This window comes from Poecile atricapillus, chromosome 17 (genome assembly GCF_030490865.1).
Source record: "Poecile atricapillus isolate bPoeAtr1 chromosome 17, bPoeAtr1.hap1, whole genome shotgun sequence".
Taxonomy (NCBI): domain Eukaryota; kingdom Metazoa; phylum Chordata; class Aves; order Passeriformes; family Paridae; genus Poecile; species Poecile atricapillus.
This window is the reverse complement of record NC_081265.1, coordinates 889,981-916,738: the sequence shown is the minus strand read 5'-3', so window position 1 is coordinate 916,738 and position 26,758 is coordinate 889,981. Positions and strand designations below refer to the sequence as shown.

Sequence of the window (26,758 nt, the reverse complement as noted above, 5' to 3'; positions counted from 1 at the left end):
ATAAAAGCCAGAATTTTTGTTATTACTGCTATTATTATCATTTTTACTATAATTGTTTGTGGGACATTGGTTTGATAGGCAGAACTACATTTAAGAGCTTTTTGATAACTGTGCCACCTCCATTTCCATTAATCATCTTAAAAGCAGCAGTGGAACTCCACAGTAGGAATTTCTTCTCCTTCAGCAACACAGGGATCCTTCCCTCAGGCCCTTCCCATCCCAACAATCCCTGGGGACCAGTTTTGCCTTGGGAAAACAAAGACACACAATCCCTGGGGAGCAGCTTTATCTCAGGAAAACAAAGGCAGCAGATGACCCATTTCTTTGGTATTGGAGTGAAAGGTGCCAGGGCTGGCCTGGAGCTCCAGGGGATGACAGGATAATTATGAATTCCCAGAGCAGCAGCAGCTCTGGAGATGGGCACTAGGCTGCCAGGAGCTGCTCCATTTCTGACCCACCAACTGAGCCAGGAAAGCACTGCAGAGATTCCAGTGGAATCATGGAACGCTTGGGCTTGGAGGGGACCCTGAAGCGTCACCCAGGGACACCTGCCACCATCCCAGGGTGCTCTGAGCCCCTTGGGGACATTTCCAGGCAGCCATGGAATAACCTGAGCCGGGGGGGGACTCCTTCCCAACACCCCAGGTGATTCCTTCTCAACACCCCAGGTGATTCTTTCTCAACACCCCAGGTGATTCCTTCCCAACATCCCAGGTGATTCCTTCCCAACACCCCAGGTGATTCCTTCCCAACATCCCAGGTGATTCCTTCCCAACACCCCAGGTGATTCCTTCTCAACATCCCAGGTGATTCCCTCCCAACACCCCAGGTGATTCCTTCCAACACCCCAGGTGATTCCTTCCAACACCCCAGGTGATTCCATCCCCACACCCCAGGTGATTCCTCCCAACACCCCAGGTGATTCCCTCCCCACACCCCAGGTGATTCTTTCCCAACATTCCAGGTGATTCCCTCCCCACACCCCAGGTGATTCCATCCCAACACCCCAGGTGATTCCTTCAACACCCCAGGTGATTCCCTCCCAACACCCCAGGTGATTCCCTCCCAACACCCCAGGTGATTCCTTCCCAACACCCCAGGTGATTCCCTCCCAACACCCCAGGTGATTCCCTCCCACATCCCAGGTGATTCCCTCCCAACACCCCAGGTGATTCCATCCCAACACCCCAGGTGATTCTTTCCCAACACCCCAGGTGATTCCCTCCCAACACCCCAGGTGATTCCTTCCCAACACCCCAGGTGATTCCCTCCCCACACCCCAGGTGATTCCCTCCCCACACCCCAGGTGATTCCCTCCCCACACCCCAGGTGATTCCCTCCCAACACCCCAGGTGATTCCCTCCCCACACCCCAGGTGATTCCCTCCCAACACCCCAGGTGATTCCCTCCCCACACCCCAGGTGATTCCATCCCCACACCCCAGGTGTCCCTGAGCAGGCAGGGGGCTGGCAGCACTCACCACATGGCGTGCATGTAGGTGGGGGGCAGCCGGGGGCTGCTCACGGGGGTGCAGTTGTAGGACCTCATGATCCTCTCTGCCAGCAGGAAGTTTCGGAACAAACTGGCCACCAGCAGGTCCTGGCGGAAAAGCTTCTGGAAAAGATCTGCCAAGAGATTGCAGGAGTCACTGCAAGCACCTGGCAGCACCTCAGGCAGCATGCAAAAAGGGCTTTAGACATAAAACCATGCTGTGGTTATGTTGTGTTATGGTTGGGTTGTGTTATTATACTATATTATATTATTATTTTTATTATTATATTATAATAATATATCATATTATTATATCATATAATATTATTAACATTATATATCATATATTATTATTATATTATTATATATATAATATATTATTATTAACATTATAGCATATGTTATTATTGACATTATAGTATATGTTACTATTAACATTATAGTATGTTATTATTAACATTAGAGCACATGTTATTAACATTATAGTATATATTATTATTAACATTAGAGCATATGTCATTATTAACATTAGAGCATATGTTATTATTAACATTAGAGCATATGTTATTATTAATACTATAGCATATGTTATTATTAACATTATAGTATATGTTATTATTAACTTATCATATTACATTATATTATTCTTTATTTTGTTATTTATATTATTAATTTATTCTAGTTTTGTATTTTTGTAATTGTGTTTTGTTCTGCTAACAAGGAATCTCCAGCAGTTCTGCAGGGATGTGATGCCAACCACGAAAGGGAAATTCTGCCTTCAGAGCTCCCTCAGAGCACCATGGCTACTCCATTCCACAATTAAACACTTTCTGCCTTGGGTTCTTCTTTGCCTTTTCTGGATCAAATCCCTTCTTTTGGTGTTTCAGTTCAGCTCATCCTAAGATTTTGGAAAATTACTGAGGGAGAACAGGACCTCTGTGTACTGTTTAATCAAGAACTACCCATCTGTTAACTGGCAGTTTGATGTGCTCATGAGAAGCCAAAATGAATCCTAAAAGATAGCAAATGTGCTCTCTTCTGCAGGGCAGAGAAGATTTGATGCCGTGTGAGCATTAGGAAGAGCAGGGCTGGAGAACTGTTTACAAATTTGGCTGCTTGTGCTCCACAAGTACCAATTCTGAGCACAACAGGGGTGGAGGAATGAGGGATGAAGTTACTCATGGGAAACAAAACTGCCTTACCAGCAAAGAGGGGAAAAAAGCCTTTATTCATGCTACTAACCAAGGCTGGAAGAAAACAGATTGCTCTCTACAAATACTGTAAGAAAGAGAATTATTCATGCTACCACAATTGTGTTAGCACAGAAAAACCCTTTCTGGGTTCTAATCATCAGGTCTCTGCAATGCTCTGGTAAAAAGAACAAATAAAAAACAAACTAGCTTTCAGCTCCATCCTGATCTGGTCTTCCAGTTTCAGGGTTTAATTTTCTCCTCATTTCAGTGTCTCGTGGATCTGACTCCTCATCCCCCTCCCCTGCCTGGCCTCACCTCTGGGCAGGACGTTCCAGGCAATGGTGTCTGTGATGGCTGTGAAGATCCAGTTCAGCTCTCCCAGGGGAGTTCTCCTGTCATTCAGCCTCCCAGGAATCCTGCAAATGGTGGAAATAAAACCCTTAATAAGGCCCCTGTTATTTTGCCTTTCTCCTCATGAGAAATATGATTATTTCAAAATATTCTCCTCATCAGCAATAGGATGAGGAAGTTTCAGAAACATGCAGCAACCTGCTAAAACATCCTGTGGATTTAATCCTAATTTAACCCAATTTCCTTTCTGTGACAAGTTTTTAAATATCAGAAGTATCAGGACCAATACAGGAATCCTTTCTGTGGCCACTCACTCCTCTGCCACATGCAGCAGCACCATTCCCGTGCACAAATACACTTCTAAACCAGCTAGAAATTAACATCTTATGAAAAATTCCTGTCTGTCTTGGTATGAGAGGAAAAACACACATCTCCAAAGCAGTGTTTGCTAATGGATCCCCCGGAGCGAGCGCGGGAACACGAGGCCACAGAGGCTCTGCTGAGGATTCCCTGTCAATATTTGCATTGCAGAACACCCTGTGCAGCACAGCACAGCCCCCAGGCCACAGGGGCTTCCCTGGGAGCCACGGGGATCCGTGCTGAGCTTCCCCAGCACCGTGGGATGGCAACTTTCACAGCAGGCTGCAGGATCCAGGAGGAGTTTCTCCCCAGGAAGGGTGGCCAGGGAGGGTTGCAGTGCCCATCCCTGGAGGTGCCCACCCCTGGAGGTGGCACTCAGGGCTCTGGGCTGGGGACAAGGTGGGGATGGGGCACAGCTGGGACTCTGAGATCTCAGAGGTCATTTCCAACCTCAAAGGTTCTGTGTGAAACCTCCTGAGCTGCTCAGACAGGAGCCACACAGCTCCTGTGCTCAGGGACGTGCCCATCTCCAAATCCCAGGGCTGGTGCCATGGCTGGGCTGTGAAAGCTGGGCAAACACCGAGGAGGATGAAGGCTGGGAGCTCTCAGCTGGAGCTGCAGAGCCCCCGGAGCGAGGATGTGAGCACAGCGTTGCCATGAAAACCATCCCTGGAGCAGGATCTGCATTCACAACAGGCTGAGCCCCCGGGAGAGGGGACAAAGGAGCTGCTCCAGCACGGCAAAGCCAGGGGCTGAGGAAGGGAAACTCCTGCCAGTCCCATCCCAGCAGCTCCAGAGGGGCTGGGAGAGGTGCCCAGGGCTCTGAGGCACAGCAGCCCCCTGACCCCAGGGCCAGGAGCACCCCCTGAGACACAGAAATCACCTCTGACATCCTCTACTCGGTTTTCTACACAAAAATCAAGGGGCTGAGAGCTGCCAAACCCAGGTGCAAAGGCAAACCATGAATTATCATCTTCCACTATAAATAATAAACAGACATTAAAACATGAGCAATTTCCAGCCCCTGACATTTGATAATGCTTCGAGTGGAAACAAACATTAATTTTAGTCTCACATTTGTTATTTCTGGTGACTTTTATGGATGTGGTGCTGGTGCATGACAGCCTGGAGCAGGCTCTGCTCTGGACCAGCCTCACCAGGACGTTCCCCCAGCTGGTGACATTCAGAGGGGCCCTTTGTCACCAGCCCTGGAGGGAGCAGAGGGAGCAGGCTCCTCTGCAGGGACAGTGGCACTGAGCTGGGGCCCAGACACTGCCACAGACTCTTGTTTAATCAGCCCCACCAGGAGCAGGAACAGCTCTCAAGGCTTTCTTTGTTTTCCCCCTTCTCAGGGGATTTTTGTTTAGAATTCCTTCCTTCTGCACAATGGACCCAAGCTGGAAATCCCAGGAATGCCAAGTGCCATTCCTGGTCCCCTGAGGGTGGGATTTTGGGAGAGGGATGTGTCTCAGTGCAGCAACAGAGATGAAAACATCCTTGTACATCCCCAATGCTTGGCACCCAGTTTTGGGTTCCCATTACCATGGATTTATTCCCATAAACCATTCCTTAGGCTTTTCCCCAAACTTTCTGAAAAGCAGAACAAAGCCCAATTCATGTCACTCCAGCACAAATGATTTGAAGTCTTGGGATCAAACAGAAAAGTCCCCCCAAGGCAGGAGGAACGTGGACAGAGATGCTGCCAACAAAAGGTCTCATGAGGTGGCAGCCAGAATTCCCAAATTCCCAACACTGCACTGAAATTCCTTTCTATTTTGCTGTCTGGCTCCAGCAAAGATCTTTATTTCTAAGCTAAGGGGTTGTTTTAGCTTTGTCTCAGAAGATCTGTGATGTAAATGCACATCAGGATCCACCACACGTTCCCTCATCAGGACATGGGCTGAGCCTGGATAATTGGAAATCGGAGCCCTTAGGAGAAGGTGCAGCTTCATTTAGCCTCAAAGGCTGCAGCTTAATTGCAATCTAAACTCCTTCCCCAATTTTAAAGACAACTGAATTATAAATTACAATATACACATAGGCAATCCAGGAATTATTCCATGTCTGTCTCGAGACTGTAATAAAAATCTGTGTTTTCTATAATTGATATAAGGAGCAGATGAAGATGATGAGGTTTAAATATCTGATCTCCACGGGAAGCTGCTGCTGGCACCCTTCCCCTGGAGAAGCCTGTAACACACACGTGTGCTGTGGCACAGCACAGACCAAGAGCCTGCACAAAAACCTATTTCTGCCAGGAAACCTTTATTCAAAGAGGATTTAACATCCAAGTGCTCTGCGAGGCTGAGTCAGAGCTGCCTGACTCAGACCCTCAGCGACCTCACCACGTCTTTGATTAGAGGCACTCTTGTAGCAATTGTTAATTAATTAACATACCACAGCCATTCTTTAAGCAGTGGCCTGAGGTGGCCCCAGTCTCCTCCTCATCCCCAAACCTGTGCACAGCCCTGGCACTCAGGCACAGCGAGCTCAGCCCCAGGGAGGTTTCCTTCCTGCCTCCCATCTCCTCCAGGCCACAAGAAACACAAACCCCAGCACGTTTTCCCCAGAGCTTTCAGAGGAAGCAGCACCCAGTGGGGAATCCTCTCCCTGAAAACCACTCTGACACCTCCTCTGAGAGACAGGGCTTGTCTCTGCTCTGCCAGCTGCAAACTGTGTTTTTATTTTGCTCCAATGAGTGGCTCTGAAATACAGCTTTATACAAGTGATCACACTCTCTCCCCAGCTGAGAGGAGAGAATCAATTTTCCCCATATAAAATCAGCACAATTAATAACCTTAACGCTGCTGCTGAACCTGGCCAGCCCAACACAGCTGTGTGGAAGGGCTGGCAGCACTGAGAGGCTGTTTGAACCTCAGCTGACTGAAAACACACAAAAATGGCACAGGAGATTGGGGCTGATGTGATCTCAGCCCTCTGACAAGGGGCCACCAGCAGCTCCACGTCCCCACACCTCACTGAACACCAGCAAACTCTGGGAACACCTTCCTGTGAGGAATTTCCACTTCTTACAGCCAGACTTCTGTTCTCCTAACCCCCTTCAGGACACACCAATAGATATAAAATTTGACTTACTTCTCTATTAAATCCAGCGTGACTCCTGGCACCAGCCTGACACTCTTCTGCATGCAGAACCTGGGGAGAGACAGTAAAATAGCACACACTAATTGAGTGTTTAATGACGAGGCTCTGCAGAGAGGATGCAGAAGGAGGGCTCTTTATTGCACTGTTTCTGCTCTTAAAATGGTGTTTGGGTAGGAAACTTCAGCAGGGCACGATCAGAGCCAAACGAGGCTCTCAGCATTTGTCACCCTCGTGATTCCGGGGCGATTTCCATCGTCAGGTGTCAAAACTGGGCCACTGTAACTGTCAGGGTGACAAGTGTTCCAACACAGCACGGGGGAAAGGGCTCCCAGCATCCAGCACGGCCTCTCGGGAGCACGACAGAGCAGGGAGGATTATGCTGCTGGAATAATGATCAGCCTTGCCTGGGCTTCCCTGGGAGATCTGGCACTGCAGGCGGGGAAGGCAGAAGGGAGGGGACGGGAGGAATGCGTCAGGTTCAGACACCTCCGTTATTTAATTAAAAAAACTGCTGACTCCATTTCCTCAGCCTTACAAATCCCACTACTCCAGGAACAGCAGCCCTGGAAAACGCAGAGTCCTGTCAGCAGTGCCTGGAAAATCCCCAAAGCTGCTAAAGCAGGAGTGTGTGGGATGGGGGGACACTGCCTCCCTCCTGCAGCCCTGCCGGGAGCACAGGGCAGCATGGGAACACAGGATGGAAACCCAGGATGGAAACCCAGCAAATCCAGCTTGCAATGCTTTCCTCTGCCAGGCTGCATTCCCAGCTCCAGCCCCTCTGGAATCCCCTCTCTGCTGCTGAAGGAGGAATTTACCCCTCGCTGGAATCTCGACCCTGGAGGGCTCAGCAATCCCATCTCCCACACCCCTCCTCTCCAGAGCCACATTATCCAGCTCCAAAAGGTTTCTCCCCAGATAAAGGGGAGAACAATTACTCATTAAAAACATGCAGAGCTCATTTCTGAGATCTTGAGGGCCACTCCAGCTTCCCTGTGGCATCCTCTGCCTGAAGGGCACCCAGTGGAGCCCAGGACTGGGACAGGCTCATGGTCCCCAGGCTGCTTTTCCTGATGTGTGCGTCATCCAGCAGAAAGAGAAGCCATAAAGAACCCAGGCACCTGCAGTGGGATCCCTGTGCAATCTGCTGAAATATAAAATTCTTATGACAGTGCATTACAGAACCATGCAGGGAAATTCCCTCCCAAGCAGCCCCAGGCAGACTCAGCCTGGCAGAGCCTGGTCCCTGGGATGAGGCTGGAGAGTTTAACCCTTCTGATGGTGCCTGGAAGGACCAGGAGAGCAGCACAGCTCTGCATGGTGACATCTGCTGCCCGTGAAAGTGGACGTGTCCCAGGACAGTTTAGAGAAACCCAGGATAGTGGAAGGTGCTAATATTCCCAGATTAGAGAAGATAAAGGGAAGATCTCAAAGACCAGGTTGGACAGGACTTGGAGCAACCTGGGACAGTGGGAAATGTCCCTGCCCATGGCAGGGAGTGGCACTGGATGGACTTTCAGGTCCCTCCCAACACAAACCCAGGAACGCAGGAAATGGTGCTCAGTATCACAGGAGTATTTTGAAGCTCAGTGCAGTTTGTCAAAACCAGTGTGGGACAGAGGATTGGCTGAGTTAATCCCAAAATCTCTAGCAGAAATGCAAAATAAATACATCAGGGAAAACCCCAGAAAACACTTTAAACAGAACATCAGCAGGCACAGCTCCGGTCCCGTCCCGCTCCCTTCCCATGCTGGCTGAGCCTTCTGGAACTGCACATCCCAAACTCCCGAGGCTGAGCAGCTCCCCAGCTGTTCTCCTTGTTCTTTGGGGTTTTCCAGCCCTTTTCAGGATCCCCACCCCTCTTTATGGACAGGACTTCACAGCCCCAAGGCCCCTAGGTCAGCTCAGGCCAGCGCAGCCTTGGGGAGCTGCGGGTGTGCGACTGCAGCCGGTTTGCACCTTCCAGGAGGATGGAAAGGCAGGCACTGAGTCAGCCCTGAGCTTCCAGGGGAGCTGCCTGTGCTCTGGGCAGCGGGATCTGCGTAAAGCAGGGCTCAGAGCCTGCCAGTGCTGCCCGTTCCTCAACATCCCCGCCTGCCTCCCGCCAGCGCCATCCGTCAGGATTAACAATCCCCGCAGCTCAGCTCCCGCTCTGCCTCACCCACAGCTTTATATAGCCCCAGATCCACGGGGAACACGTCAGCTCACAGCAGTCACCACACACAAGGACAATCAGCATCCACACAGCCAACTCACACTCCAGCCTCCTGCAATTGCAGGCTGGCGCCAGGAGTTCCGTGCCCCACATCCCGAGGGCTCGGCTGACCTGTGCTTCTCTCCCCAGCATCGATTTCGCTTCCCCTGAAATTAGGCAGAAGTGGCTGCAGCTGCAGCCTCAACTGATGAAGGATTTTGTCCTTCAGTGACTTCGCCACAGAGAACAAAATGGGATGGATAAACATTTATCCAAACTTTCATTTGCCCATAAATTCCGTGTATGAAACCTCATTAGAGCACCAGCCTGGAACCGCACAAATGTCCTATTTCAAAAGCAGTTCCACAGGGTTCTGGGTCAGCTTTGGGAAAAGGGCTGAGATGAAGGAAAAGGGAAGTTTTGATGGCAAAGGACTCTGTGGTTATTCTTGGGTAACAGCTTTAGGACATCAACACAGCTTGGATGAAACTCTTAGAATGCAGCAGAGGGTCTGGTTTTGCATTTGTTGTGTTTAACATCAGTAAAAACCAATGATCCACAGAAGCACTTATTATTTACAGGATTGCATGGATAAAACCACACCTGCAACAATGCCAATCAACTGGGAACACAAAAGGAGCATAACCTTCACCAGAGAATGAAATTCCTGAGTGCAGTGAACACCACACAATCATTGGATTGGAAGTGGAAGGAAATTCTTCACTATCCAGGAGTTCCCATGGCACCTTCCAGCATCAGCCAGCTGAGGTGGTTAAACCCTTCCCCTGAGCACTTCTACAAACACCTCTCCTGTCAAACAGCCTGAGACACAACTCAGAGAATCTCTGATGCTCGTGCAGGTGTAGCCTGTGGAGAACCTGCCCTGCTCACCCCCTCAGCCACGTTCCCATGGAGATGAGGAACAGAAAATTCCTGAATAGATCACAGTATCTGAAAAAAACCTTTCTTAGCATATCTAACAAACAAAACCCAGCAAAAAAAACCTCTCCTACAGAACTTCACATACCCAAACCAGAGCCTGGCTGCAGGAACTCGCTCACTTTGCTGCTGATGTGAAACAGAAAGAGTTTAATGAACTGTAATTTATTACAAATATCTCCAAAGGGCAGCGAGTAACTCTTGGAACTGTGGTGAAATTTCTCAGCACCACCTGCAGTGTCTGTGGGCTTCTGCCTGCTCAAACCCTGTCCAGCAAATGCCCTGAAGTTTTTCCATTCTGGGGCAGGCACAAACTTGAGAGGAGCAGCTGGAAGAGCCTCTGGGAATGGAGCCTCTGGCTCTGGGGGCTGCAGGCTCAGGTCCTGGGAGCTGGGTAAAACACTGCTCTTGGACAGCTCCTGCTCTCTGGAACAGCCTTTTCTAACTTTCAGCCTAATTAACTTGGGCTGCCGTTGCAGAACATCTTTCCCTGGTTTATCACTCCCTTCCTCTCACTCCAGCAGTGTTTAAAGCTACTGCATTATTTACAGCAACCGCAATATTTGGGATGTGATTTGTGCAAAGGACAGTTTACAGAAAGTTGTACTGCACCATCTACCATTCCTGCTCTCTGAGGAAGCAGATATTTAATTCCCAGAACAGTAAATCCCTTAATCTGAGCAAACCTAGATATTGAGCTGGAAACTAAAAGGCAGTAAGTAGAAGATAACAATATTTTCACCTTTCCAGCTCTCATTAACGAGCCGCTGTCCCCAGCGCACAGCTCAAACCCTGCTGCTCAGCCCTGAGGGGAGCTCGGGCTCAGGGGCAGCATTTGGGGTTGCAGAGCCTCCCTGTGCCCGGGGCAGGGGCGGCAGGGGGGCCTCACTCACCAGCGCAGCGCGATCTTGATGGGGGTGGTGAGGCAGGAGGTGAACAGGTCGGCAGGCAGGTCTGGGATCATGGGCAGCAGCTCGTTGGCCTCACAGGCTGCCAGCTGGATGCAGTTCTTCATGGAAGGGGGCAGAGGCATCTGGGCAAGGGGGTGGTTGGGGTTGATGGCAGCCACCTGCAGAGAACAAGGGAATTCCACAGGGAAAGTCAGGAAATCACCCAGGGAGAGCTGCCAGTGCTCCCTGGAGCTCTGGGGTTGGAGCTCTTGGTGGCTGTGGCAGCACCAGCCACTGCTTCAACTCATATCAGCACTCCACTGCTAAGTCCAGGGTCAGTCTAGAAATACCCTGCACGCCAAACCTCAGTCTATAAAGTAAAAATGCTCTACAGACCAACATTCCCATTTTCCAAAAGCACAGGGATTCTCCTGGTTATGATTTGGACTAAGCATATGATCTTTGAGACTAATAATTCAGGGAGTGAAAACATAAATAATCTTCTCAGCACCTTTCTGAACCAGAGAAACAAAGTAAACCTCAGCCACCAAAGTTTCTTTCCAACATTTTGCATTTCTTTCATTAGGGCAAGACATGGAATCAGAAGGTGAGAATCCCTCTGGCAGATTAAGGGAAGAGCAAACTCCTCTGATCTCCTTGCAGGGAAACGGGGAACAATTATCATGATCACTCTGGCAGCCCCTCTGGAGCACCAGTTGCAGCTTTGCTTCACTTTTCATGAATTTGAACAAATGGATAATTTATAATTTTCCAAATGAATTCCCCTCCACGCTCTCATGGTGCTGTGAGCGCTCTGCTGTCTCTGTCAGCAAGGCTCTGCTTTCTGTTCCCCACGAGCAGGAACCTCACTCAGGCACCAGGAGTTAATGAAATCCAAGGGCAGAATGAAAAGCTGGCACATAACCCTGGGAGTATTTTCAAACCCAAATGAACTGTTAACCTGTGCTGTAAGAGCAGCAATACCACAGCAGCTGTCCCATGAAACCTCACACATTGCACCAGATGAACAATCCCACAGAGGATGGAATTTAGTGTTTGTTGGAATGAAGGTTTTATCACCTGTGCTCATCCTTCTCCCCTGGCTGCACTTGCAGAGGTTTTCCTGCACAAGCTCCACCTGAGCAGTGGCTCTGCCCCCCAGCAGAGCTCCCCTCCCTCCCACAGCAGCCCCAAATCCTCCTGGAGCTCAGCACAAGCCAAGGGGAAAAGGAGATGGGTGAAGAAAGCAGGGAAAGGGAAGGTGGAGTCAGACCTGTTCCACCTGCTTGGAACAGAATGAGAAACCAGAACCAAAGTGCTGAAGAGAGCACTGGATAAACAAAGGAGAAAGGCTCCTAAAATATCCCAGTGGGAGTCCCAGGCTGATAGGGAAACTTGGGAAAGGATGTTCAGACCACCCTGCTCTGACCTCCAAAGGCATCTCCTACCCATTCTATCCATCCCTGTCTGGCAGCTCCATCTTCTTCCCAAGTCACAGAAGTTTCTTATTGTTACAAACTATGGAATTATTTTATGGAAGAGAAGGAATAATGGAATGATCTGCATATCCCAGGCTATCAGACTGTCTTCCTCAGTGCAATGGAATTTCCACCTGCCAAAGAGCCCCCAGTAAAGCATCTCCAAAAACCGGAATTCTGAAGGGAAGGACCGACAGGCAGGGACACTGAACATCTGTTTGGAGCTTGAATTTGTGACACTCAGCTGCCTGATTAATTAATATTCCTTCCTTGCAGTTTTGGGGTTTTTAATCCAGTGTCCTAGAAGTGAACCTTTATGAATGTCCCTGTGAGCTCCAGGCAGCAGGTGGGAGGCTGCACAGAACATTCCAACTTCTTCCCTTCCACTTTGCATTTCAGATTTCCTTCAATAAATTTATTAATTCCATTTGCAACCAAAGACAGCTTTTTATTGGGAACACATTCCACACTCTGCAGAACTGGAACCACCAGGACAATCCCTGTGTGGATGAGGTTTTTGTTGTTTCACATTTTTGCATTCACTTCAACAGCACAAAACCACAACTGCATCGAAATACAGCCCCAGATACCAGAGTTTTGCAACCAAAATAATGATGTCTTGTTCACCTCGGCATTCGTCTCAGCAGAAAAGACCATTAGAGCCCAAATTGATTCTATTAACATTAACATTTAATTAGTGCTTGTATTAAAAATCATTCTAAGTTTAATGGGATAGCAAACTGAACCAGAAAGATCAGAGTTTCAAAGTTATTTGCAAATTAATTTGCCTTCCAACACGGTTTTAAACACATTTTTCAGTGCGTACAGCAAAGCAAGCTGAAACTTCATTTGTGTTGAGCACAGCCCAGCAGAGCCCTGAGCTCTCACCTCCAGCTCCTGCTCTCTCTGTAGTGCAAATTGCTTGAAGGACTTGACAATCAGGCCGGCGTTGGAGCAGTCGTAGACGAAGATGGAAGGGCTCCCCATCCAGGTCTGCAGGTCGTAGATGGACAGGGGGATGTACTGGGTGTAGTTCTGCAGGAGAAAAGCTCCAGTCACCACGGGGTGACAGAACCCAAACTGGGTGAGCTCATCAAATACAGCCACAAAAGCCAGCTCTGAAACCCCCAAAATAAACCCTAGATTGAGCAGATTAATTAATACAGATCTCAGTCAGTGTCGACCAACAGTGAGGAAGTGAACCCAAGTCAACACAAGCGACGAGCAGATTTTATTGTGGTGTTATTTGAAACACCCAACTCTAAAAAAAAAAGCCCAAAAACTTTGCCAAGAGTTTTCAGTATCAGATATTTAGAGCTCTGATATGTGCTAACAACTCCAAACATCATTTAATAGTCCAATTTTATCCCAAATTTCTGCAACGCTGATAAAGGATGCAAACCAGCTGTCTTTAATTTAACATCAAACATCTTAAACTGAAAACCCCATCAATAAATCAGGATGGATAATTAAGCCCCTGCAGCCCATCAGCGCTACCCCGCCTGAGCCTAACGAGATGCTTCATAATTTTATTACAGCTTTAGCTTCTGTGCAACTTTCCAAATTATCCATTAAAATGAAAACCAACAAAGCTGCCTTCAACAGAGGGAAGTGCCCACAGTTCCCTCTCTGTAAATAAGGAGGATCTTGTTCCTTGTCTTCCATCTTAACGCCCCCAAATAACTGGAGGCAAGAGGATAAAAATCAGCCATTTAAAAGCAGCTCTGAGGAGCCAATCCTGAACCAAGAGAGCTGCAAATATAAACCACAGATTCCTGCCTGCAAAGAGTCACCACCAAATACCCAGTGGCTGCCAGCAGGATCCTTCTCAGCTGCAGGCAGAGGGCAACCTGGTGTTCCTCCAACCCTGAGCTCAGCCCAAAATCCTCAGGAAAAGCTGTGATGTTCCTATTAACATCAGCAGGATGATGGATGGGATCATAACTCTCATTTAAATTCAAGAGACTTAAAATAGCTGTAATAAAACCAGTAAACTTTTTACAAAAATCCAATTTTCAAGGACACGTATCAGCGTCGATAAAGACAGGAGGTATCATAAACCATGTGTTACGTAAGGCAGGGAGGGATAAAGCATTTCCAAACCCACTTTTGCCCATATATAACAGTTTGGGTTGTTTCATTAAAATTAATAGGGAAAATTGTTGATAAAAAACTAAAGTTTTAAGGAGCTGGAGCTCTGCAAATCACAGCAATGAGAGAATGAGGCACGAGCAGCCCGTCCTCAGCACAGCCTTTCTTAAGGTCACCACTCACGTGAAGCACATTCCAGCCCCAGGAAGTTCCACATAAAAACCTGCTCTGACACATCTCATCAACGACATTTTATGGGCAGGCATTGTTTTACCTTTTTATTTCCAATGCATCTTGCTCCAGCTAAGATTGGGTTATAGCTCTGATTAATACTGTGGTATTTCCAACCAGAAGAATTTTATGTTCCAACTCCACTGTGGGGGGTCACATAAAACATCAAATTTGCTAATGAGATGTAAATGAGGCAGTTTGAAGCAAGAAGGGGTGTTAAAGCAGAGCTGGACATACAGTTTGTTCCCTGGCTTGGGCATGGAGGAGAAGTCCCTGCTCCAACCCTGCTCCCACCAACCCTGTGCCTCTTCCTGGGAATGACACAACAGCTCAACTGGAAACTGCTTGTGAACAGATTTCATCCCCAATTGTTTAGCAAACAACTCAGAGATATTTCAGATTTGCAGAGAAGCTCCTCAAAATGTGAGAATAAACATGTCTCAAGTTGGGGCATGTTGATTTTTCTCCTTTTGAAGCTACATTGAGATTTGCTCAGGAAGCAGCAGCTGAACTAGAATACTGCTCCTTACTGATACAACAGCACTCACAATAAATACATGAAAAATGTTATTGCGGCCTCAGTGTGTGGCAAAAGGCCAGAAAATGCCAAATTAACCAGTTCCAGGGACTGTCTTGCTGCTCTCTTGGTATGTCCACACTGGACAGTGAGGCAGAGCAGGAACAATTCTGGGTTTCCATGTTCCCCTTCCACCCCATGCCAATAATTTATTGCTTCAGTGCACTGCAGAAAAGCCTCTCATGCCCCCCAGGGCAGGGACAGCCTGTGTGCCCACACAGCCTCAAGAACACAAAGAAATCAATCAGGGAATGAAACACCTGGGAACATACCCTAAACCTGGAAAAGTGATGGGACAACAGGCTCAGACCAAGAGGGGAAACTCAGGGTACGTATTGGGAAGAAATTCCTCCCTGGGAGGGTGGGCAGGCCCTGGCACAGGGTGCCCAGAGCCGCTGTGGCTGCCCCTGGATCCCTGGAAGTGCCCAAGGCCAGGCTGGACAGGGCTTGGAGCAGCCTGGGACAGTGGGAGATGTTCCTGGGGCAGTGGGAGATGTTCCTGGGGCAGTGGGAGGTGACCCTGGGATAGTGGAAGGTGTTCCTGGGGCAGTGGAAGGTGTCCCTGGGGCAGTGGGAGATGTTCCTGGGGCAGTGGAAGGTGTCCCTGGGGCAGTGGGAGGTGTCCCTGGGGCAGTGGGAGGTGACCCTGGGACAGTGGGAGATGTTCCTGGGGCAGTGGGAGATGTTCCTGGGGCAGTGGGAGATGTCCCTGGGGCAGTGGAAGGTGTCCCTGGGGCAGTGGGAGATGTCCCTGGGGCAGTGGGAGATGTTCCTGGGGCAGTGGGAGGTGTCCCTGGGACAGTGGGAGATGTCCCTGGGGCAGTGGAAGGTGTTCCTGGGACAGTGGGAGATGTCCCTGGGGCAGTGGAAGGTGTTCCTGGGGCAGTGGGAGATGTTCCTAGGACAGTGGGAGATGTTCCTGGGACAGTGGGAGATGTCCCTGGGGCAGTGGGAGATGTTCCTAGGACAGTGGGAGATGTTCCTGGGACAGTGGGAGATGTTCCTGGGGCAGTGGGAGGTGTCCCTGGGGCAGTGGGAGATGTTCCTGGGGCAGTGGGAGGTGTTCCTGGGATAGTGGAAGGTGTTCCTGGGGCAGTGGAAGGTGTCCCTGGGGCAGTGGGAGGTGTTCCTGGGGCAGTGGGAGATGTCCCTGCCATGGCTGGGGTGGAATGAGATGGGCTTTAAGGTCCCTCCAGCCCAAAGCAGTGTGTGAGCCCACGACTCCAGGCCAGCAGTGCTCCAGCAGAAGGCTCCAGTGGCTGTGCTGGGTCAGACCCACCTTGTTGAAGACCCAGATCTCTCCGTTGACCGTGGGCCGGGGCACGCCGTGCCCGTTGTAGTGGAACAGCACGCGCTCCTCCTTGGCGTTGCGGCGCAGGGACGTGCACAGCTTCTTCACCTCATCCACCGTGGGGTCCAGGCTCTGCTTGTACCTGGCCTGGGACACAGCAGGGGACACAGTCACTGCACACAGCCTCTGATACCGACACCTTCAGCTTTCCTCTCGTGTTTCCCAGGTTCTGCACTGCGCTGCTAACCCTGAACTCCACACAAAGTGTCAGCAGGGTCTCCTCACAGCTCAGGCACGCACAACAATCCTTCTCCAGCCCACAGCCAAGGACACCACTGCAGCTCCGAGCCCAAAAAGTGAACCAGAGAATTGAGGAGAGCAGCCTGGGAGGGTGGGACTGCATCACCTGAACTGCACAATTCACCCCAAGGTGGAAATGGACCCAAACCCATAACAGTGAAAACTCCTGAGCCAGGGCCCATCCTGGGTGCAGCCATGGCCGGGCTCTTGCAGTGCCCAAGGTGCATCTTTGGAAGGGCTTTTATTAAATCCCTGCTTTATTCCTTTAACCCTGCCCAGCCCCTGCTCCAGGAGCCTCTCCAGGCATCAGAACCAGCGTGGACAGGAGCTGGCTGCTTTGGGAAAGGGAAACACACAACACTGGGGCTGGGTAAGCAAAGCGTGTCTGTGGAGCAGTTTAGCTCACAACTCCCTCCCAGCTCACTCACTTTTGAATTATTAATATTTAGAAAACCTTAGGAAGGTGAAATCTGTTTCAACATTAGCCAGTCTCAAAAGTAACCCCTCACTTAATCCAATTCAGCCTCCAACTGAACAAATTCCCTCTTTTGAAGAGAGAAAACTGTACAGGTTGACTCTGCTCTCGAGACAAGAGGACACAAAAGGCCCAGGAACTTGACATTCACACATTTGGGTAAAAAGGGGGAACAGTGATGGAGAGCCCTTGGAAAGTGCCCTTTGCCTTTGGAAAAATGGATGCATTTCCTCAGCTGTGGCTGTGCACACCCCATTACTGCTCCTATGAGCACCAAACTCAGAGCACACTGGAGGATGCAGGAGAAATCAAACTGGCAGAAACCCCAGTGCTTCAAACCCCTTTTAACCTGGCTGGGTTCAAGACACCCAGGTAGGAGCTGGTTTGTCACGCTCAAAAGTGCAATTTTTTGAAGTAAGGCCAAATAATAACAGAAAGTCTTTCAACTGTCCTTTGAAAGACAAAAGCCTGGCTCTTTCTCTCTTCTCCAGAGCTGCAGAGACTGAAACCCCAGAATCACAATAAAACCCTTCAATCTGATGTATTGAAATAAAGACCCAAATTTAAGAGCAGGACAAACACACCTCTCCAAAACCTGCCATTGGGAGCCTGCTTATAAACCAAACCAAGGCCACAGAAGTTTGGGCTCTTTACTTTTCATCTGTGACAGCCAAAGATGAGAAAGTCTTAAAATGTCACAGTAAAAGAGGATGAAGGATTTAAATTGTTTATCAGGAGCCTGAAGAGCAGATACAGGGCTGCTCAATTAACAGTCAGAGTCTCCAGCCAGCAGGGGAGAGGGAACAATGAATGGAAGCATTTAATGATGGCAACACCCAAGAAAAGCAAGCAAAAGGAGGAAAAATATGAAGCAAGGAGCAGTGATGTGACACCCTCATCCTTTCTGGGAACCTCAGCACTCAGGAAAGCCAAGAGGCTGCATTAATCTTCCCACGGAGCCCCCACCTCCTCCTCTCTCCACTCAGAGTAGTGATGAAGACACTGATTTACAAAAAATGTGCCCCTTAAATCCCAGCCTGGCTGCTGGCAGCTTCAGCAGCCGCCCAAAGCACAGTGCTGGGGAATTTCAGCCTTTTTTTCCAGAGGAGAACAGGCTCATTCCATCCCTCCTCACGTCCCCAGAGCATCAATATTAAACACAGCTCGCAGTTAATGGAGGTGGATTCAGACTCTAAAACTAAAGTCTGTAGATTTCAATTTCCAAACTGCAAACAGATCATTTGGGCCTGGAGAAACACGAGGACGAAGGGAATGGAAGGGAGGGATGTGAGTAAGCACAGTCTGAGCCTCACTGCCAGCTCAGGAGCCAGCTGGGAGTTTTAGATGTGACAAGAAGCAGGTACGTGAGTAACACACCAGCCCTTTTTGTCTTTTCCTTTCCTCCCATGGCTCTTCCTTCCCCTCCAGCTCCCAGCAGGAGCTTTCCAGCACTAATGAGTGCAAAAGGTGACAAACCCCAGAGCTCTGTGGGGTTTAACCCACAGACACAACCCAGATTTTTCCCCTGTTTTTATCAGCCATTGGCCACTTCCCCAGGGCTGCTGGCACCACGCTGCCCTCCTGCCCTGCTCCAGGGGCTGCCACAGGTATTGCTGGTGTTTGGAGGGAGCCTGTGCTCCCTGCTGGACACAGGACACTCCAGCCCTCCCCTGGACACTGAATCTGTCACAGAGCTGTCACAGCCCTGATGGGGACGGCAGCTCCAGAACGAGAGCTCCCGGTCACCTCCCGCCCCGCTGAACAGCTCCTGGCAAAGGCAATAACCTGCTGCCCTCATCCAGGAGATCCTCATCGTTCTGCTCACTCAGGCAAAGTTAAAAGTTTTGTTTGTTTATTGCCACACTTCTGTGAAACACGCTCTGGTTAATCCAGCCTTGTCCCTGCTAACTTGTGGCAGGTAGGATGTCAATCTTTAAGACATTTCACCTTTCGGTGTTGAAACTTCAGGACTGATAAAACACTGTATTGGCAAATTTGCAGGAAATAGGAAGATTTTCAATAGAAAGGAGTTCTGGCACCCAAACCAGGAAAAGAAACCAGTTTGGGGATAGCACCAAGTGTTTTCACTGTGGACATTAGCCATGTTTGGTGCTGAAGTGGGAGGTGAGATGGTGCCGACCATCCCCTGACATCCCCACAGAACGACCTCCCAAATCATTGTCCATTTCTTTCACAAATGATTTACCTCATTCAAAAGAAAAAGAAACCAGCCAGGTGTTCACTGCCTAGCAGGGTGGAGAGTGACCTCTCCAACACGAGACTGTCCGGAGGGGAAAATCCCCTTCAGTGGATCCATCACCTCTTACCCCACTGGAATGTCAGGATGCACTGCCTGCAGAATTCCCACAGTCCTCTGGATTTGGAGCTTAAATTAATGGCCCTGCTTTGGAAACTTCACCTGACTACAGGTTTTCCCTTCATTTATAATTAAGACACGCGTGGCACTGAGGAGGAGCCGGGGCTGCAGCAGCTCCAGGGCTGTGCCAAAGGGCTTTGCTGTCACCTGAGACACCAGAAACTGGCTCATCATCACCTCCCAAACTGGGCTCTGCTCACCCTGCCAGCTGCTGAGCCCAGGAAACTCAGCTCAGGATCAGCTCCCGTGAAAAGGAAGGAGTGCAGAGTGCCAGAGGTGAAGGAACAGGGGATTGAAGTTGCTGATGTTGCTCAACGCTCAGTGGCAATGGAAAGTTCTGGAAGCCAGGCCAGGTTCCCATCACCACTGGCACCAGCCCAGCAGGCAAGAGGCGCTGCTGGAGCACCACGGCTCTTTCAGAGGGGAGATGGATTTTTTTCTCCTTAAGAAAATATGAGGATAAATCTGTTTTCTCATCAAAGCTATAAAATTCAGATGTTCCTCTTTCATTCTCCTGCAGCCCAAGACCTCAGTGTTTGTTCCAGAAAGACTCCACAAGCCTCAGACCACAGCGTGTGTGTGATTCCATGCCAAAACCTCAGCCCCCGGCGCAGGGGACACAAAGTGTATGAAAAATGTATGACAAATGTCTCTGCTGGCATCCAGAGCCTCTGCTCTTCACAAGGTATAACATCATCCTCTCTCTTCTCATTCAGAACAAATCCTGAAGTCACTCCCCTTTTATCCCTAAGATACCTTACTGAATGTGTTCCAAATTTATCCACAGAAGAAACTACTCCAACATTCAGTATTTTATACTGAAACTGCCTTTTACACCTCCTTGCAGAAGAAGGATGCTCCTACCCAGAATCTATAATGAGATATAAAAGCTTTATTTGGCTGAAGATTGGGTTTTTTTAAACAGCTTCTGGGTGACAAAGAAGCCCAAATGCAAATGGCACACACAAGGCACTGCATGTGGTGAGTTACTGTGGTGGGTAAAATAAATAAAATAGAGGCAATTCAGCTGCAGTGTTTGAGGTTTTAATGTTCCCTCCTCAAGTGCCCATTACTGCCCAGAGCAGAATTTCCCTGGAGCACCCTGCTTCAGTGGAAGGGGCTGGGACTGGATGTTCTGGAAGGTCCTCTCCAACCCAGTTCCATGATTCCATATCTGCAGGACATGGACAATCTCTGGGACTGGAAGGTTTCCTGCCCTGTGGAACCTCAGAGAGCAGGGCTGGCTGGGATTTCCTGGAGGAACCAGTCCCACCCCAGTTATTCCAGTGCAGAACCCATCACTTCCACATGCTGGGCTGTCCAGCCCATGGCAAAGCCTCCCCATGGTGGATCCCAAACTCTGAGATGCAGCTTTCCCTGATCCTCAGCAATGCTTGCTCCTAATCCAAACTCCAAGGACCATCCCAGGGTGCAGCTGCCACGTGGAGCAGATCTGCATCCCAGTTTCCAAAAGCAGAGAAGACATCAAACCTGCGGCTTTGCCATGCACACAGCCAGCCTACTTCACATGATTTAATTAAAAGGAATCAAAGCAAGCTAATTATTCCAAGAGAGGGGTTTTTGGAACAATGCCCACATTGGAAAAACTCAACTAATGAGAAGCTTTACAAAGAAGTAAGTGACTAAAACCCAAGAGGAACGACAGCAGCAGCTTCCAGGGCAAGGGCAGGCAGGTTCCACAGCAGCTCCCCTGGCTGTGTGTACAAACCCATCCCTGCTGCTCAGGATCCATCCTGGATCAACATCCCCGTGCTCCATGAGAAATTCAGCCACACTAAGGTAAATATCTCCCAGGCAAAGGATAAAACCACCCCAGACAGAGATGTTCCTCAGACGCTTGAAGACCTATTCAAGATGAACACTAAAAATCCTGGATTAAGTTTTCTTTCAAGTGAAGAGCATAAAATTGAATTAATTCATATTCCACTTTATATGAGGCAGCTGCCAGTTTGATGCAACGTGTTCCTGAGAGCGTCTGGAACAAAGTGGGGCTCAGACACATAAAACAGGCACATATATGTCAAAAATTCAGAGCCAGGATGAACATGTGGTGAACACAGCAAAGCAACACCATTACATTTTACTTTTTAAATCTCCTGAACACATTGGAGCATCAAAGGAATGAACAGGAACATGGAAAAAAAGAAAAAAAAAGGAAAATCCAAGCTAGGATCAGATAATTTGAGCAAGCTGAGAAGCCCAGAGCTGGTGCAGCCATCCCCAACCACCGTGGGTGACACAGTGAGACCCCCCAGTTCCCAGCCCTCCATCCCATCTCCAGGAACCAAAAAGTATAAACTGAATTATCTCAAGTGTTGAATTACTGAGCACCACCTGTAGATGGTAAAATCCCTTTGAAAGCACCTGAGTACCAGGAAAGGGGAGAGCAGGAAGAATGGCATCAGTTTCTAAAGGAATCCAGGGGAAATCCAGGCTGAGCTCTGTGCTGGACACGTTGATGGAATAATAATAAACAAACAGAACCATGAACAAACACTTTGGGGAAGAGCCCATTCAGCATCTCTAATGAGAAGCCAGACTTTTCAAATCAAACCCTTATCTTGTAGAGCTTTCTAAAGAAATCAAAGAGCACAGAGATGAGAGGAAGGATCTTTTTGATATAAACCCATTTGGTTTCCCAGAGGATATTTAGCAAGATCTCAACACAGATTTGGAGGAAAGTCCATATATAAAGACTTGCTGATAAAACAGGCAGGTGGGGGAGAATCCCTGCTTTTGTCCATGGAGGGAAGCTCCAAGAGGCTCTGTTCTGTGACTGCTCCTCACATTCCCAAGGATTGCTGACAGGGAGGGGCAGGAGCACTGCCTGCTGCTGGCAGGGCTGATCCAGAGGCACTGCAGGGCTCAGCAGAGCTCTGGCAGAGGATTTGCACTGCCACTTGTTCTATACTCGCCCGTTTCCTCTCCACAACTCCATTACTCCAGACTCCTCCCGGTGTTCTGGCTCCATGTGATGCCAGGCTGGCCTGCTTCCAGGCCTGCTGAGGGGGAAGCTGTTCTAGTGAAAAACTACAGGCTGCACTCACAAACAAAAATACTTTGTTCTCTGGTTCATCCAAAACGGTGATTAATAACCCAGCCCTGCGATTCAGCGTGGTTTCCTTCTGACACTGACTAAAGCACAGCTCTTTTCTTGCATCAAAGGAAGATTTAGGATCCTGCATCTACACTGGCTTTGGAGACACATCAAAGGACAGACAAATTTAGAGCTGCACACGAAGACTTTTGGGTTTGCACAGTTGCACAGTAAGAATCCCAGCCCAGGTGGGCTGCAGAGCTCGGGGAGCACACACTGAGCCTGCTGTGTGATAAGCTCAGAGATAACTCAGCACGGTAAGAAGTGACTGCAGTTCATCCCCAGTACCCATCAATCACAAACCCAATCACCTCCAGCTCATATGGCCACAATAACTCTCGGGTTGGACACATCATGCAAATACAAACTATTCTGAACCATATCCACAGACTCCAATCTTCTTAATTTTATATTAAAAAAAAATCCCAATACCTCCTTTTAGGTGTTTTAATTTTAGGCTGTGGGCACATGAAATTACCCTGATGCAAATTCATGAGGATTAGGCCAAGATAATAAAAACTGCATATTAAAGTACAAGGGAGTGTGCTGGAAATCCCAAATTGACGTTACAGGCAGCAGCTTAACCTGGTTAACACACGCCAGGAGAAAACATTACTGATAAAATTATTAGTCATTGCTAACTTGAAAAATATTAATTACAGTGAAGATAAACTATAACTTAGAGATGCTTTAATTTAAATACTGAACTAAGCCAAAGGGAGACTCTTGGCAGCCTGAGGCAAGTCCTCTGCAGATATCTGGGTGCATTTCAAACCCCTCTCCATCTCCCCTGTGCTAATTCCCTCTGGAGCAGCCCGAGGCTCCTGGACCTGCTGATGCCAGGACAGGATGGTGGCTGGAGCCAGCTCTGAGCGTGGCACATCCCCTCCTCTGCCTGGAGCCAGCAGAGTGGGGACTTTACCTTCCCTCTGCAGAGTCTCTGACCTTGCTTTCAAGTCCAATGTGAAATGAATTCCAAAGTACCTAATCCTCACTGTGCAGGCTCGGGATCCAATAACACTTCCAAAAAAAACCACCTCTGAGCAGTTTGTTCATGAGAACTGATGTTGACAGGGAAGACAAAAATCAGGACAACCAACCTTGAGCTGCTGCTACAATACATCCACGAGACAGGTGTGTTCCTCAGCAGTTACAAGCTGCTTCACACTGCAGGCTTGTGCCAAAGTTCACAGAAATTCCACCCACCAGCCTCCCGTGTTTGGTACAAATCCTTCCCTCTCTGCTCAGAGAACTGTTCTGAGAGGGCTGTGTAAATAATTACTTCCTTTGAAAGAAGGGGAATGGTAAAAGAACTCAAATCTGCTCCTCAGATGGCAGCTCTGCACCCTCAGCCTGGTGACAGCTCCATGGGTCACATCACAAGGTGCCCTAACAGGATTTTGAGTACACCCCAGGTCACATCTTTCAAACCTGCTTAGTCAAACAACGTAACTCCTGAGCATCAGCTCAGTTCCATTCCTTCTCCAGAACATCAGTTTTAACAGCTCTTTAAAGTTTCTTAAACAGAAACTTGGATCTCTCTGGGAGCCCAGTCCAGGCTGCAGGAGCACAAACTGGGTGTCTTTATACCCTGGCCAAAGGCATTGTGCTCCAGGGAGGAGCTGCAAGGCCGGGGCCCTGCAGGGCAAGAACTTCATCTTCTCAATACTAAAAAACTGTTCAGTAATTTCAGTTCTCCTTTGATTGCAAAGTAACTGCTCAATGAAGCAATTTTCTGATTAACAACACCTTAACCAGTCAGGAGAAGGAAAGCAAATCATCCCAAGGTTTATGCTTTGCTAATCTCCACAGGAAAGGAGCTAAAACCAAAGCATCTCAGGATTTTCTCATTCTGCCTTAGAGAGGAGCAGGAATATAAATAAAAATGTCAATGGTTTCTTCTGTTAACCTCTAAGTTTTCACAAAGCTGGTGTCTGTTAGCAAGAAGCTCCTGACACAGCACCCTGTGCATGTCCTGCTCTCCAAGGCCTGGAGATGCTCTCCAGGGGATGCAGGTGCTGTTCTCTGGGCACAGAGCAGCAGGATGCTGCCAGGGGATCTGCTCCTCCCTGTCCCCCAAGCCAGGGATTCACCGCTCCCCACCCCACACAAAGACAAGGTGCTTTTAAATAGGTCACCCAGAGCTGGCTGGTAATTACAGAAACACGTTAATCAGCTTTGCCAGGCAGAGCTGCTTTTCTCTCCAAGAGCCTTTTCCTATCAGCTCTTCCTTCCCATCTCTGACAAGCCGACATCAATGGTCACAGGAAAACACCCTCAAAAACACAAATCTTGCCCTCTGCTAATTCTGGCCCCATTTTTATAACAGAGCACAAACCAAAACAGGCATGAGGAATAAAACATGTGAAATGAAGTTATTGCCAGCAGTGTGGGAAAGAAGGCGAGGGCTTTGAACAGGAGTTCAGCTGCTGGCTGATCCCCTTCCTTCGAGCACATCCTGCCCACAGAACTCCAAGCTTGCAGCAGATGCCAAGACCCACAGGATTTCAGGATTTTCCCACTAAACTGACTTTGCAAGTTTGTTGACTTAGCTCCAGAAGGCCAGACCGTGCTGTCTGCAGTGCACCAACAGCTCAATTCACAGAACAGCTTAATGCCACTTCCCGGTCTCTGCAGCTCAGAACACCCTTCCCCACAGCAGCTCATGCCTGCAACTCTTTCCTTCCCTTTTGTGACTCATTTTTCCAGGAGAATCTCTGAGAAATCAGTATTAAGTACACTACTGCTGCAATTTCACAGTTTCCTCTTTCAGTGGTGTCTTAAAGATTTATCAGGTTTTTTTCCTCACTATCAAAAGCATTAAAACATGAGTTGTACCCAGAGCTGCAGCAGGGAGCTTCCCCCTTGCACAGCCAATTCCCAAATCCTCAGTTTATCCCTGCTCCAGGAGCCCTTCCAGGTCCAGCTGCTGCCAGTGCAGGGAAGGGTGTCCCAGGGGAGGGCTCTCAGCACAGAGGAGCAGCTGCTCTGAGCCAGCCCTGGGTGAGGCAGGCTTGGGATGCTGATCACCTGCAGAGCCACCAAAGGGAAAACTACAACCACTGACTCATTTCTCCTCATTTTCTCCATATTCCCAAGGCATTAAAGAGTGGGTTTCATCCTTTACCACGTTTGAAATGTGTGCTTTTCTGGCCTGGTGCTTCCAGAGGGACATTGAGTGAAGCAGCAGTGACACTCTGACCAGCACAGGTTCTCACACAGAAGGAGAACAGCAATAACTGGGTTTGACAATTAGACTTGTTGACTCCACTTCTATTGCAGGCTATTTTTTTTTTCCCCTGAAAAAAAACCCGTGCTGGTTTATGCTGAAGACAGTTGATCTTTAACAAGACAGCAAAGGATTGATACAGCAGAATTTTGCAGAGCCTGAAATAGCTGCCAAATTCAAGAGGCTGTTGGGAAATGAAAACCAACAAACATAGTCCTCTAAAGAGAACCTGGTTTTGTTAAACAAGGTCACACTGTCTTTTTGTTGTTTTTTTCCTTCTTATTCATTTTTTTCTTACATGTACCTACATCTGCAGATATCTCCACCTGGAGACCAAATACCAGTTTTTCCATGTTCCCCTTTGGAATTTTACAGTATTTCTTCTGCAGGAGCAATTAGTATTTGCTGTTGTTTTAAAGGAAAAACCCCACAGAAATAAAGGAAAAGTATGACTCACTGAGAGACCAATAATTAGGTCATGTGTTCAATTAGTTTTCATGCTTAAGTAGTTACTCTTTAGGAAATGCTCCCCCTTTGATGTGCAGCAGCAACTTCCCAAATAATTAGGCAGAAAAAAGCAATGAAGGAATGAAACCTCAGACACCGAATCAAAGCCCAGCGATCTCTAATGAGGGGAACAACAGCATCAACAACAGACAACATGCACTAAAAGGTAGAGGCTTTCAGTGATCCATTTCAAGTGTCTTGGCTGTACTTCCTTTGAAATCAAGAGAAAACTGTTGGGAAGCAGACTGGAAGAGAGGGAGAAGCAGCCTGTTTGATCAGAAAATCACTGTTTCCTTGAAGGCCTGCCACAAAAGAGATAATTTATCCAGATTGTGGGAGATGTTTCCTCAGAGACCATCACTGGTGCAGGCACCACACATCAGGTGAGATGGGATCAGAGAGAAATGGGAAACCTCCCCTTTCCTTTACCTTTTTTCACTGGAACAGAAGCAGAACTGCCATGCTCCAGTGCCCATGCCACCCCCAACCTCCAGCTGCAGGCACTCCCAGACACCACAACTTGCTTTCAAGCCACCCTTCCCAAAGGCTTCCTACAAGTTTATT

The 26,758-nt window shown here is 48.6% G+C and overlaps 1 protein-coding gene across 1 annotated transcript in view; it reads right to left on the bottom strand.

Moving 5' to 3' along the window:
- Window positions 1-26,758, bottom strand: part of RPTOR (regulatory associated protein of MTOR complex 1) — a 103,327-nt gene that overhangs the window by 57,740 nt on the left and 18,829 nt on the right. Inside the window, exons 4-9 of the mRNA XM_058852353.1 lie at window positions 16,177-16,335; window positions 12,887-13,033; window positions 10,524-10,699; window positions 6,492-6,551; window positions 3,000-3,100; window positions 1,481-1,625 (exon numbers count right to left, since the gene is read on the bottom strand). Of these exons, the coding sequence (XP_058708336.1) occupies window positions 1,481-1,625; window positions 3,000-3,100; window positions 6,492-6,551; window positions 10,524-10,699; window positions 12,887-13,033; window positions 16,177-16,335 (788 nt within the window). The remainder of the gene's footprint in view (window positions 1-1,480; window positions 1,626-2,999; window positions 3,101-6,491; window positions 6,552-10,523; window positions 10,700-12,886; window positions 13,034-16,176; window positions 16,336-26,758) is intronic.